Source organism: Vipera ursinii (genome assembly GCF_947247035.1).
Source record: "Vipera ursinii genome assembly, chromosome: 1".
NCBI lineage: Eukaryota > Metazoa > Chordata > Lepidosauria > Squamata > Viperidae > Vipera > Vipera ursinii.
Window position 1 is genome coordinate 25,668,549 of NC_139512.1, and position 14,196 is coordinate 25,682,744.

General features: G+C 40.5%; 1 protein-coding gene across 4 annotated transcripts in view; it reads right to left on the reverse strand.

The window, feature by feature from the left end:
* Positions 1 to 10,062: 10,062 nt before the first annotated feature.
* TMEM260 (transmembrane protein 260) overlaps positions 10,063 to 14,196 on the reverse strand; it is a 52,153-nt gene continuing 48,019 nt past the window's right edge. For 3 of the 4 annotated variants that reach the window (XM_083378188.1, XM_083378185.1, XM_083378187.1), the window contains one exon: positions 10,063 to 13,410. In XM_083378188.1, the coding sequence (XP_083234314.1) occupies positions 13,141 to 13,410 (270 nt within the window). In that variant the 3' untranslated portion in view covers positions 10,063 to 13,140. The remainder of the gene's footprint in view (positions 13,411 to 14,196) is intronic. The other variant, XM_083378186.1, reaches the window with a different exon arrangement.

Sequence of the window (14,196 nt, forward strand, 5' to 3'; positions counted from 1 at the left end):
AGGAAGGAAGGAAAGGGAAGGTCTGAGGGAAGACCTACCTTAGTCCTGCCCTGCTGCCCTTTCACCATCCCCTTGCCCCCTCCTCCTGGCCTATGCTGGGGGGGGGGGTCTCGCTATTGCTAAGGAAGCTTTGTATACAAAGCCAGGTCTCATCACATGGAGAGGGAATGGGCCTCCCTCTTGATTTTGCCCTTGTACCCATCGTGAGCAACCTGGCTAAGGAGAACCAGCACAGCAGCAGCAGCCTTGAGGTGGAGGTAAATGCAGCTGGGCGCCCCCTTGGGGAAGTGAGGCTGGGCTTAGTGCCGTGGGTGCTTGAGGGCTGGGCTAGGCATTTGATCCCTGTGCCACCGTCCAGTCCCCCCCCATGGCCTGAGAGGAACAGTGAGGCTCCTCTGGTGGACCATGCCTTGGCACTTCCCTGGTCCCATCTTCTGCCAGAGACCCTCAGATCTGTCCCACTCCTGCCCAGGCCCCCATAGGCACCCTTGACACAAATGATGTAGAGCTGGCCATGCCCACCCAGCAGGCCATACGCATTCTAGCCACGCCCACCCTGGCCACACACACACCGCCCCCCGGGGGCAACCGCAATGCTGATGCAGCCCTCAATGAAATTGAGTTTGACACCCCTGTTCTAGGTCATTCTAGGAAAGTCCTGAAAGGAGGGGGTCACCTTCTCGGCCACTCCATGTCTATTGGTGCTAAAAGCAAATCTAGTTATCCTTATGTTGTCCTGGTGATTCCATCATGAGCCAAATCCTGTACCCAAATTATTTTACGATCTTATTTAGAACAGATCCAGTCTAATTTAAATGGAAATATTATATTGCTGTTGTTGCTGTTGAGCAATTGGGAGTTGATAAAATTTAAGAGAGTCAGGGTGATTATCAAAAGTAAAAAATGGAGACCGAATTTAGGAAACTGGTTCCTTGACAACAGAGGGTGCATATACAGGTAGTCCTTGACTTACGACCAGAATTGAATCCAAAATTTCGGTTGCTAAGTAAAACATTTGTTAAGTGAATTTTGTCCCATTTTATGACCTTTCTTGCCACAGTCGTTAAGTAAACCTCTGCAGTTGTTAAGCTAATGACACAGTGAATTTGGTTTCTCCATTGACTTTGTCAGAAAGTCTCAGAGGTTGATCCCATGATCCCGAGACACTGCAAATGTCATAACTAGGAGTCAGTTGCCAAGCATCTGAATTCTGATCACGTGACCATGGGGATACTGCAACAATCAGGGCCATTATAACTTTGGTCACTAAATCAACCATTGTAAGTTGAGGACTACCTGTAGTCTTTTTTGTAATTTATGGACCCGACAGTTCATTTTGAGAGAAATAATAATAATAGAGATGACACTTTCATCCAGTGCATGCATGAAAAACAGTTCAAAGAGTGCAAGTGACGGCAAACAACTTTTCACTTCCTGAGACTCTGAAGACATTACTCTCCACCAAAGTTAACAACTTTGTGCTGGCAAATGCTCAGAACTGTGATATAAGGTGTCTCCATTTTGGACCAAATGAATTTGAATGCTTCTTCTGAGGATGGGCAGATTGCGCAATCTAGCTCTTGAAAAACTAATCAGCAATGCAGGTACCAATTCCCTACTTGCTTACCTGAAATTATAAAGTTGATTGAACTCAGTTGGGCTCACTTTTGAAAAGATATATGAAGAATTGCACTCTAGCAAAGACCGTACTCTGCTGCCATCTGGAAAAAAATTAAGTATACTGTACGTACACACATCAACAAAAGGCTGTTCGTTCACAGACAGCTTCTATTGTTTTGTACTGTGTTAGGTCCCTGTCACTTCAGATAGCAATCTGGAGAATGACGAATTTTTCTTTATGCCAGGAAGAAAGCAACAATCACCATCATGGCAGTCATTTTCCTCCCATTAAATTGTAGCTTTCCATGTGTAATGGTGTTTTCTTTTAGTGAGCCTCCATTTAACACGTGAATTGGTAAAAATCCAGATTTTCATCTCAGTCAGTATGAGGGATTGAACCAGACAGCTTCAGTTTAGATCTGATCTCTGTCTGGAATTTACAGATCTATCTTTCAGCCTTTTATTTTTATCCTCATCTGCAAAATGGGTCTAACAAGTTTGAGGAAAACTCTGGCAATAAACATATCTTTCTTTTGACCCACTGTGGCCTTTGAGTAAACTGTTGTGGTTTCTGGATGATATGAAGCTTGCTAAAACAATATATTGAAGAGAGAAAAGAATGAATGTACCTCCTACAAGTAGTAATCATTTTTTCAATGGCATATCCAAATCTTTCAGGAAAAAAAATCTACTTTCTCCAAGCAACATTAGTCAAGCTTGCAAGATTGTTGCCTTGGCATCTCGCTGTGGAGTTCAAGTACATGAAGTCATTTTAAACATTCTCACGTGGGAAAAATGTCAAACTTAATATTTCTAGCAGAAATATTAATAATATAAAATTTAAATACATATTTCTAAATATGTAGTATGTTGCATAGTATTCAACAAATATGCCCTCCCCCAAAAATGCGAGTTTCCCTTCTCTATTTGTTTTTTACAACTCAGTGTTTTACATTTGAAAAGAAGGCAAGGGAGCAATAAATAAATAAGTAACATGCCCACTCTAGTATGACAATTAAATCCAACCATTTAACAGCTTGCATCTGTAAATAGAGCAGCTTGCAAATCAACCAGCGTCTCCAGTGTGTTGATAAGTAGAAACAAAGTTTTAAATCTGATGCCTGCATTCTGAACCACATTCCAGAATGTAAATATGCACACGCAAGCATGGAGCTACATATTTCGATAGAAACAATTACAAGGCTTGCCCCTTTGCCTGATTCCTCTCTGGTGTGCCCTCTGCTGGATGCAGGGACCCAAAGCAGGTTCCTCCAATTAATTATTGGCATCTCCTGCTAACATCTGGCTTCATCTGCTTTCATGTAAAATTTGGTTCAATGTTCGAACTGCACCCCCTCCTAAAAAAAATGCAACAAGGACTTAGGGTAGAGTTTTGGAGGAAGGCTATTATCTGTCACTAAAATAAATACATGTCAGGAATAATTTCATGCAATAATTTCCCACATAGTACAACTTACTTCTTAGCATATTATCGCTTAAAAAGTGTGCTCTTATTTGAATACTGCTGATGTCACACTTTGCATACATGAACTTGAGAAAGATTTATGGTAACCTACATTTTTTCTTTTTCTTTTTGCATGGATAATGTATGGCTAATATGATGGTCCAGGAATTCAATCAAATTTTCACATCTTTGCAATCCACATATGACAGCCCTCTATGTTTGCTGATATCTAGCCAGATTTATATTATTTGCTTATTGAGGTATATGTAAAAGGACAAGGCAAAGAAACATTCAAAAAGGCACACAGAAACATTAAAAAATGGCTTTAACTGAGTCATCCTTTTGGCTCTCCTAGCCAAGTCTTATCTTCTGAGATGAACAGAAGATCTCTTTCTAAGCAGAGACTTTCCCAACTGACTGTGCCAGAAACTGGACCTTGTACACATCCATTGTATATTGAAGTTTTAGCTCCTTAAAACCGGTGGTTTTACACATTACAGTACACCATATTATGTTGTTTGGTGAGGTTTCAGCATGTTGGATGGACCTAGCCACAGTGCTTGGAAATCATGCTTTATGGCTTAGCATGATGCATGAGTCACTGGGGGTTATTTAATGAGAAATGGGCAAGCAATCCATGCTTATCAAGAACCTGAATTAACCCCAATTAAATAGGAGTCATTCCATTTTTTCAAATTTAAAAAGGATCCTGGATACCTGCAGTGTAATCCAGCTAGTGACATATAAATAAATAATAATAATTTATAATGACTGTGCATTAGAACGATTTCATAATTTGATTGATGCTAACCAACTTTCCAAGCTATAAGTACTGTACCCAATTAGAAATTCCATTTTCATTGCAAAACATTCCACATTTCTGTTCCCTCATTGTCCCTCTGCTTTTTTAAATGAAAGTTTGCTTGTTGGAAATCCATCACTGTTTCTCCCCCAAATTACATATCTTGGTGACATTTCCTGTAATATAAGAAAGCCACAAGCCATCTTTTTGCAATCTTCCTAACATAATCTTTTCCCCTCCAGCCTTCTGGATTCTTGAAGAAGTGAAGTTTTCAAGGTCTTCCTTGTGGCTATCTTAACACAGTATCTTTCAGTTCCTGAAAAGTATGCAGGCATAAATTGTGCTATTCCTGTGGTCAAGTCTTACTATGTCTCCCTAACAAGGCTGGTAATGTTATCCCTACCTACACTTTTAATGTATGTCAATTGAAGGAAAACAAATGATGAATTCCTTCAGATTCATTTCCCTTCCCACTACCTGCTGATGGAAAAAGCGGCTATAAATTCTTCTGCACCTGGGAAGGGAAGAGCTAAGCAAGTGCCTGTGGGCGCCTGGCACAGAGGTTTTAGCCACCTTTCAAGTTGACTGAGTGATAAGATGCAGAGCGGTCATCTGAACAGTTTGGAAATGTCAATGAGAAATTTTGGAATATGGGACACACTGGAGATACATGAGTATTTCAGGATATCATTTTCTACACAAACCATTGAAGGCATCTAGTTCTTCATAGTTGAAGGTTCCTCAGCTAAGGCAAATGAGACAGCTTCATGGATGGCAAATCTACAGGTCTCAGAGACAAAAGGGAAATTATCTCCTAATATTTTATTATGGGTTGTGTCATTTCCTGTACAAGTTTAGATTTACAAGGAACTGTGAAAATTGAAGAATGAAAACCAATAACAAGAAGTTATTATTGAGACATTCTCATAGTTTCTGGATAAATCTGCAAGAGATGGCCAGGCTCAGCTTGAGGGAGGGTATCAAGTACGTCATCAGTTTGGAGACCTTTGGAGTCCCCTTGAATTCCATTGACTCTTATCTACTGCTAATTCGCCTTGACCTTCAGTAGTTCAGATTCTTGTTTAGGGATAGCATGGAATAAACTTGTACTCATTTGAATAATTCTGGTTCCTGATTTCTTGTGCCTCAGAAAATCATGGTAATTGGAGAGTCCTGTTATTACAGATTTCTAGTTGAAACTGTGATTTTCCCCCCAAAGGAAGAAGTCTATTACTCACTATCCTGCACTAGTAATGGAAAACATTAATCAAGATCCAGTAACGGATAACATTAATCAAGATCCTTGTTTGCTTGCAAGCTCTCAGGATTGAAGTAGCTACTCTGCCTATTCCAGTTAAAAATAACAGTGAGAGAAAAGAAGCAATGCAGGAGAGAGAAAAATACTTGAATGTCAAGATAACTGAAGCTTGATGATCCTGAATCTGATAACCTACAGGAAAAATAATCAAAGTTAAATTTCACAAGACCCACAATCTTATTTCTTACTAGATCCCTATTAATCTCCTGGTGGATTACAAGACAGTTTTCTTATACATAGTTTAGTTTAGTTTAGTTTTATTAAATTTTTATACCGCCCTTCTCCCGAGGGACTCAGGGCGGTGAACAGGGCATATGATAAAAATACAAAACTACAAAAGTAAAAATAGAATTAAATTAATGCCCAAGATAAAACAATAAAATATACAAATATTTTAAACCCAAATTAACTCCCCATCAGGGAAGGCCAGCTTGTTCAAATAGGTGGGTCTTTAACCCGCGCCGGAAGGAGCGGAGATCCGGTGCCATCCGGAGCTCCACCGGCAGTTGATTCCACAAAGCCGGGGCGCCCACAGAGAAGGCCCTCCCCCTGGGGGCCACCAGCTGGCATTCTCTGACCGGAGGCACCCTGAGGAGGCCCTCTCTGTGGGAACGCACAGGGCGGAGGGGAGTTGATGCCGGCAGCAGGTGATCCCCGAGGTATTCCGGACCCATGCCATGTAAGGCAAAATCCATCTAAATCTATATATAATTACTGAAGATTTGTAGCTAGTCATGGTTAGTTTCTCATCTCACAGTTGTTTGAACATATTGAGTCAGCTGAGGCCATACAGGCCTCGTGCCTCTTACTTTTCCAACAAATGCAGGGAAGATAGGATAAAGAAGCCAAGTTGGAGATACACCTCTTTCACCTTACTCCCATTCTTTCTATTGTACACCCTACTCTTGATCTCAACTGAAGCAGCTTCTGAATCATACACACAGAGAGACACACAGACACAGACACACACACACACACACAGACACACACTTCATTTTCTATAAATGTATTATCATAAGATACCCAATTAAAAGCAAAACAGCAGTCTTGTGTTGCCTTAAAGGCCAACAGATTCCTTTAAAGCCAATCAAGTTTTGTTTTATAATGCCTTGGTAGATAGATTAAAATGACTGTCTGTCTCTGTATATGTAGGGAGGGCCCCTTCCCAGGCAGAAGTAACTTTCAAGTCACTGTAAAGTCTTTAGCCTGTGATTAAAAGCCTTTTCCAATTAGCACTCAACAGCTCCCATTCATTTCCCCACCAGCCCCTCCCCATTCAAGATGAGTAGGAGACTAATAAGGCTGCGATAAAAGGGCAAAAGGCACAGAGACAGCCAAAAGGAATTAATGAGCCTCCTCCATGTATTTGTCTCCTTAACAGCTGAACTGTTACATCCATTGATGCTCTTCAAAGGGTCTTCCCTGCACTCTGCAAGCTCCGCTGGGCACCTTCAGCCCATGGAGGATGGGAAGGCAAGAGGATTTCCCTGGGTGACCCGCCCAAACCAATCAATACCTACAAGATGGGGTGATGAAAATGGAGCTTTCTGCTGCCCTTGATGCCACCTCCTCCACCACAACTGGCACTTCTCCACCCCCATCTCCTTCTAAAAAGTCCAGATCTCTTTCGAGGGTCGGTTCCCAGCAGCTAAGAAGGAAAAAATTCAGGGCTGGGAATTGTGCAGTCAAGACCTTGTCAAGGTCTTCACAGGGACCCTTGTCATGAAGCACCTCAGTGACTGGCATCTGGCTCAGAAAAGCTCCCTCCCTGCCCCCTCCCCGGCCCTTAACAGCTTATGACATCACAAAGGGCACTCCAAACAGATGCCTACATGGCATCCTGCAGCACTTTTAAAAGAGAATTAGTGGCTTTAATTATGGCCGTCGTCTGAAAGAGAGCCCAGTTGAGTTCACTAGGAGGCCTTTGATCAAGGACCTCGGCTAACACAATGGTGCGGAACTGTGACTACTCCTCGCCAGGGGAGAAGGGGCCTTTTCTGCCCCTGAATAGCTCACCAGTGATCTTTGAATGCAGGCAAGCTGGAAAACCCTCCCTCATCATTAAGCGGACATTTCTATACAGGGGCCTTACATAGAGCTCGGGAGTCTAGGCGCTATACAATTGGAAGGGAGAAAGAATCCCTACAGATTCTGGCTACTCCTTAGGAAGTGCTGAAGGGCCATGAGTGACTTAATTCATTAAAACAGGTTGCTATTAATTAACTGTCATAATCAAAGAAAGAGCCATTATTTGCATTTCTTAACGTTGTTCCCTTTTAGTTCATGTGCGGAGGTGGGGTGAGGAGGGAAAGATTCTTGTAACAAAAAAAAAAAGAAAGAATTTAAGGCTGGAATAAAAACACACGCACGCGCACACACATACACACACACAAGAAAGAGAAAGAAGGTGGGGAGAAGGGAAAAAAGGGGGGGAAGCTTGCCATGAAAAGCCCCCCTTTCAAAATGTAAGCTGTAGGTTCTGCAGCTAATTACAGGACCAGATCTACAAGTGAACAAACAGGGGAGGTGAAAACACAAATAGGAAAGTAATGAGGAAGAATGCAAAAATGCCTTTACTTGGCAACCGGTTTCTGCAACTGAGCCTAGTGGAATAGTCTCTTTCTTTCTCTTTCTCTTTTTTCCTCTCTCCTCACCTTCCATTTGATCGTCTTTAGCAGAGCCATGCTACACAAGAGCAGTCAAAATTAAATTTCTGTCAAATAGCCCCTATCTCTCCTTGATTATTTAGGGCAGTGCTTCTGAAAGTTTCTGCTCATCTAGACATTCCATATGGAATTAACAGCTCTCAGTCTGTTGCCAGGATGGTTTGGTACCTTTCAAACACGTACCAGACCAGGTTGGCCATTGAGCCTATCAGTTTGTTGCAGACAAAGGGGGCCAGCTGAGAAACTTACATTCTGCAAGTATAATTCCTGTTCAGAGACTCCAGCCTGTTCCTAACATACTAGTTTAATGAAAAGAAGGAACAGAGGTGACATGATAACAGTGTTCCAATATCTAAGGGGTCGTCACAAAGAAGAGGGGGTCAACCTATTTTCCAAAGCACCTGGAAGCAGGACACAAAGCAATGGATGGAATAATGTAGGAGAGAAGAAACCTAGAGCTAAGGAAAAATTTCCTAGGAGAACAAATAATCAGTGCAACAACTTGCCTCCAGAAGCTGTGGGTGTTCCAACACGGGAGGTTTTTAAGAAGAGATTGGACAACCATTTGTCTGAAATGGCATAAGGTTTCCTGCCTGAGTAGGTGGTTGGACTACTAGTCACTAGAAGACTTCCAAGGTCCCTTCCAATTCTGTTATTCTGCTATACTGTATACAGAGCTGAACAATGGTCATTTCTTTTATAGGGAGCAAATTGAGCAGCTATAGAAGATCCAAATGGAATAAATCACATTAGAGTCCTTTTTTATTCAGGTATTATTGAACCATCTTTATTGTATTAGCCCCAAGACATAACTGCAAATATAGAATGATAGGGTTGTAAGGAACCTTGAGGTCTTTTAATCAATCTCTTTTTTTGCAATGCAGGAATTCTGATACTGCCCTGGAAAAATGGCTGTTTAATCTTTTCTTGAGTAATTCTACTGATGGAGCAGTCCCTAAGATCAGAACATCTTCTTTCTTATCTATTAAACCCTCCCTTTATTAATTTTCAAAATATGCATCTTTTCTCTTCATTTCCTCTATGATTTTTACCATCTTTTCATCTTGCATTTTGTCAGTCTTTCATATACTATGATCATCATTAGATGAATCCACAAATATTAACTTTTGCTACTGTCATGGTTTTAAGCAATTGAGTTTTATCTACTGCTTATTAAGAGGTCTCTCTATGTGCACAGTGTGTTGGAGGAAGTGCAACACTGAATTTCTAGATTTGCTTTAGAAAATATCTCCATGTTGAATTAAAAAGAACAGAGCAAAATAAATATCCAAGTAATAAACAAGATTTCTGGGAAGAAATCTTTTCATAGTTTCAGTTTTACTTTTTAGTATGGATGCTGGAATTCTCCTTGGAATCTGAGAAAAAAAAATCTTTATTTCCTTTTAACAGCAGTTGCTATCCACATAGAAAAAAATTGCAGTTTTTTATCATGAGAGAATTAAAAAAGCAAGAATAAAAAGGCATCATTCCTGTTTGAGCCATGGTTATTGGAATAATTTCTAATGAACAAAAGAATGTGGTCTTTATATTCTTCCCAGAGCCTTGGTGGAGCAGTGGGCTAATGCCTCCTTAAGTAACACCAGCTGCCTGCAATTAGTGCAGGTTCGCATCCCACCAGGCTCAAGGTTGACTCAGCCTTCCATCCTTCCGAGGTAGGTAAAATGAGGACCCAGATTGTTGGGGGCAATTAAGCTGACTTTGTAATAATGCCGCTTGGGGTGTGTGTGAAAGCCCTAATAAGCAGGCATATACATAGAATAAAGGCTACTGCTAAGCTTGTAAGCCGCCCTGAGTCTTCGGAGAAGGGCGGGATATAAATGGAATTAAAATAAAAAAAATAAAAAAAATATTCTTGATGAAATTCCTGAAAAGATGTGATGGTCACACCCCAAGAAGCTATGTTTAACATGTGCAAAAAATTCATAATATTCCAGAAAAGTTTGCTCATCCTGTTTACATGGAAATGCCTTCTATAAAAGACTTTCATGTTCTATGATGCAAATCCATCTTTTATGAGCTGGTGCAAGAATATGATGATCGTGAGAAAATATATAGTTGATGAGATTGCAAGTGAAGGCACAAAAAACTATTTTTGATTTTTTATCAGTTCAGTTATGGAATAAATTCAGGTATTCTATAACAAGAGCACTTCAACAAGATAGACCAGAAATACAAGAATTTACTTATTTATTAAATGTATGTTCATGTTGTTATTCAGGTAAAAATCCCTCAGTGCAACTAGTAAATCCAAAAGAACAGTATTATATAAATAAAACAAACATCAAGAGCATCCTTCAAAAGTACAGAAGAGTTTAAATAAAACAAAGCTGGATCAGAACAATATAAGTTAAAATGTGTGGAACAATAAAAAGATGTTTATCAGAGCATTGCCACTAATGACACCTGACAATGGTAAAAAAAAAACATTTGGTGGGTTGCCTTCCCTCCTGTGGCAGAACTACAACATTATGACTGGAAGTACACACTTCCATTTTCACATAGTTGTACATGGTTTCCAAGTTCGGATATACCCCATCTCGAGCGTATTTTACTTCAACTGGCAGATCTTTCAAGGAAGGTCTCAGAAATCAGAGAAGTTTATATAGAAATTATAAGTCCTTAAAGTTATCTGGTCCAAAAAGGATAGAGGTAGAGGATTCTAATGCTCAAAATCAGCACTTTGAGTAGAAAAAACAGGGTGAAAGTACAGCTCTCCTCAGAAGTGTAAGAAGTGATCCAATTTCTCATTATAGTTTGTGAACCACCCCCCTCACAACTTATTTTAAATACCTGAAACTACTATCAAGGGCCCTCTAAAATCTGACAGAAATATAATTCCTATCAGCTGCACCTCTGCTTTTTCTTGCAGAAATGTAGGTGACTGAAGTTGAGACCTTTGGTATTCATAATATATACTCAATTTATAAAATATGGTCCATCCCTTTTGAATTTTTCTACAGTAATCTACTTCTGAGGTGACTAGAGTACATGTAGACGTCTTTAAATAACCAAAATTGGGACCAGCAACTTGGTCATTAAGTGAAGAGGTCAGTAAATGAAACCACATCTCTGCTTATGATCTTACTTCAGCTGTCTTTTGCTTTACAGACCGTGAAAATTGTAAATGTGAGGACTGATTGCAAAGATACTTTTTCATCACCATTATTAACTGTGAACAGTTGCTAAACAAGGCAGTCACTAGATAAGGATTGCCTGTAGTACTAATTCTAGTCAGATCATATCTATTCAGAAGAAGATGCATGTAGTGTAAATTTTATCTTATGAAAAGAAGTTGGGGGTACAGAGACCACTGGCTCTCAAGAGGTAAGCTGGTCCTAAGTAGACATGTCTGATCTTTGAAATGAGCATTTGTTTTTCTAAAATAAACACTGTGATGTTTGAGCGATGCACACAAACAATGGAAAAACTTCCATTAACTTCTATGAATTCTGTTATTATCAAAGGCCAATTTCATCAGGTCAGTTTTTGCTATTAAGGTCTTGACTGTGATGTTATCACTAAATAGTAGCACATAAACATATACAAATGGATAAATCAAACAGAACATATGAATATCCTGCTAGGTCAGATCAGAGACATCTCAAGTCCAACATTGTACTCCCAACAGTACTCAACTGAATGCTTTTGAGATGCTCCAAGCTTGGTATGAGGACAAAAGTAATCAGAACTATTAGCCTTTGGTCAAACTCTCTGTCAATATAAATCTGCCTTGTGTCCTTTTATCCCATCTGGTAGCCATGTTCACAGCAAGTGACAGTGCCTAATCAAACATACCTGATTCTTAAAAAAAAAACCTTGCTTAGTATGTGAATGGGAGACCACCAAGTAAATGCCAAGGCTGTGCACTTGACGAAAGAGATGGTGTTAGACTTCTGGAGAAAAAAGAAGGAACCTGCCCCACTTCACATCGGAGAGAAATGTGTAGAGAGAGTTTCCTCCTTTAAATTTCTGGGAGTCTACCTCTGTGAAGATCTGACCTGGAAAGTTAACACAACTCAGGTGGCTAGAAAGGCCCAACAGAGGCTTCACTTTCTTAGGGTCTTGCGGAAGAACAGGGTAGAACAACAGCTAATGACCCTCTTTTACCGGTCTACTATAGAGAGCGTCCTCTCGTATGGTATTGTGGTTTGGTATGCTGGTCTGACAGCCGCGGATAGGAAAGTATTACAGAGGGTAGTGAGCACAGCACAAGACATTGTGGGCTGTTCCCTGACACCACTGGATGACATCGCCAGGGCTCGTTGCCTTGGAAGAGTGAGGAAGATTCTCAGGCTGACTCACACCCTGGACGGTATCTCTTTACTCGCCTACCATCCGGTAGGAGATATAGGAATATAGCCAGCCGTACCAACAGGCTGAAAAATAGCTTTTATCCGTGGGCTGTTAGGCTTTTAAATGGGACATAATCTTATGCAGAATTGACTTGGGAGGCCAGTGTGTGGTGTAGTTGGTTCACATGGTGTGGTAGGATGGAGGGTTTGTTGTCACTGTGTTGGTGGGAGAGAGCACGGGGGGGGGGAGGCTCAGCTAATCTCAATGTAAACATGTTGTACTTTGACAATAAAGGTTTATTTATTTATTTATTTATTATTGATTGGGAAGTTAAAGGACCATATCTGAAGAAGACAGCTTCCATATTGTTGACAAGAAAACAATACAATGTATCCTATAATCAGAGCCGACCTCAAGGGAGACCTGACTGTAGTTGGCAGCCATAAACCAAGGAAGCAAATTATCAACAGCAATAGCGCTTAAGACTTACAGTATATACAGCTCCACGGTGCTTTTCACAGCACTCTCTGGCAGTTTATAATGTCAGCATATTGCTCCCTACAATCTGGGTCCTTGTTTTACCAACCTCGGAAGAATAAAAATGCCGAATCAACCTTGAGCCAGTCAGGATTGAACTGCAGACTATGGGCAGTTAGCCTGCAATATTTCATTCTGCATGATCAATGTACTGTGTGAAGAAGTTTCAGTTAGAATCTCCAACGTTCCTCTTCATTTAATGACCCCCCCACACTGTAACATCAAAAGAGAGAAAAATCCCAATTCATTTCCCCCAACCTGTGTTTATGCTTCTCTGTACCAACAAACCCTTCTCTTGATTAGTCTTTTCCCCCTATCTAAAACACTGATATTTTAGCTTGCTTTGTTTCCGTCTATGGAATCCTTCTCTTACTCTTCATTTCCTTTCCAACAGATTTTTCCTTGAGCTCAACACGTCCTACGCTGGTTGCCTCGATGCCTTCTGCACTTTTCTCAGTTGCCGAAGTTCTTTCTTCATATGCTTTATGGCTTGCAAAATACTGCTCTGCTGGGGATCATCTGCCGCTTTCTCCAAGTAAAGGCGGAAGTGTTTGATGATTTCTAAGAGTAGCACTTCTGGGTCTTCCCTTGCTGGGTGAAGATGCAGCATCCGCTCACAGGCAATAGCGTAATTTTTGTGCCAGTTCACTGGATGAGTTTCATACGTGTTTACAATTTCCTTGTACAGCTGTAAATCACAGAAGACGGTTCAAGGATTGAAGAGAATTCTCAGATATATCATTTCCCCGTATTACAAATATTTGCTCATTTTTTTTAAAAGCAGTCAAGCATGGCATAAACAGCATCTACATAAAATAAAGTCTCTGCAACTGAAGAAAAATAGGACACCATTTATGAGCATATGTTTTAAACCATGAAATGCAACTCTCTGCATTTCTATTCAGAAATAAGCCCTGCTAAGCACTCCCCAGTCAGTGTGTATAGGATTTGAGCTAAGAGGTTTCATGTGTGCGGCTGATGATTGGGCAAACTGCTCTGATGTCATCCAACTGAAAAGAGGAATAAAGATGTAGGATTCTCAGGGGGAAACTAAAGAATAATAATCCCAAGGATAAATCTGAAAGGTAAACTGGAAGAGAGAAGTAAGAGAGAGAAGCTAGAGAGCAAAAGGGTTAGGATAAGCAAAAATGAACTGAAGATGTGTTTTATTTCTAGTGGAGCCATTCTGCCTATGAAAACAGCAAAAGAACTGAACTTGGGTTATTTCTCTAAATTGTATCAATTTTATTCCTAGGTCATCATTATTCAAACATGGGAGAGTGGAAAGAAAAATGTGCATGCACTTGAGTTGCTACTGATACAGAAGCAACACCAGTCCTTCTTCATATTCACACAGTTACAAGACCTGCAGGTAGCAAAGCACGACCAAAACTCTCAAGAGGGGGGGAAGACATACAAAACTTGCTGTGATATTATTCTTTAGCTAATCACCCATGAAAGAGGCTCTGGCTCT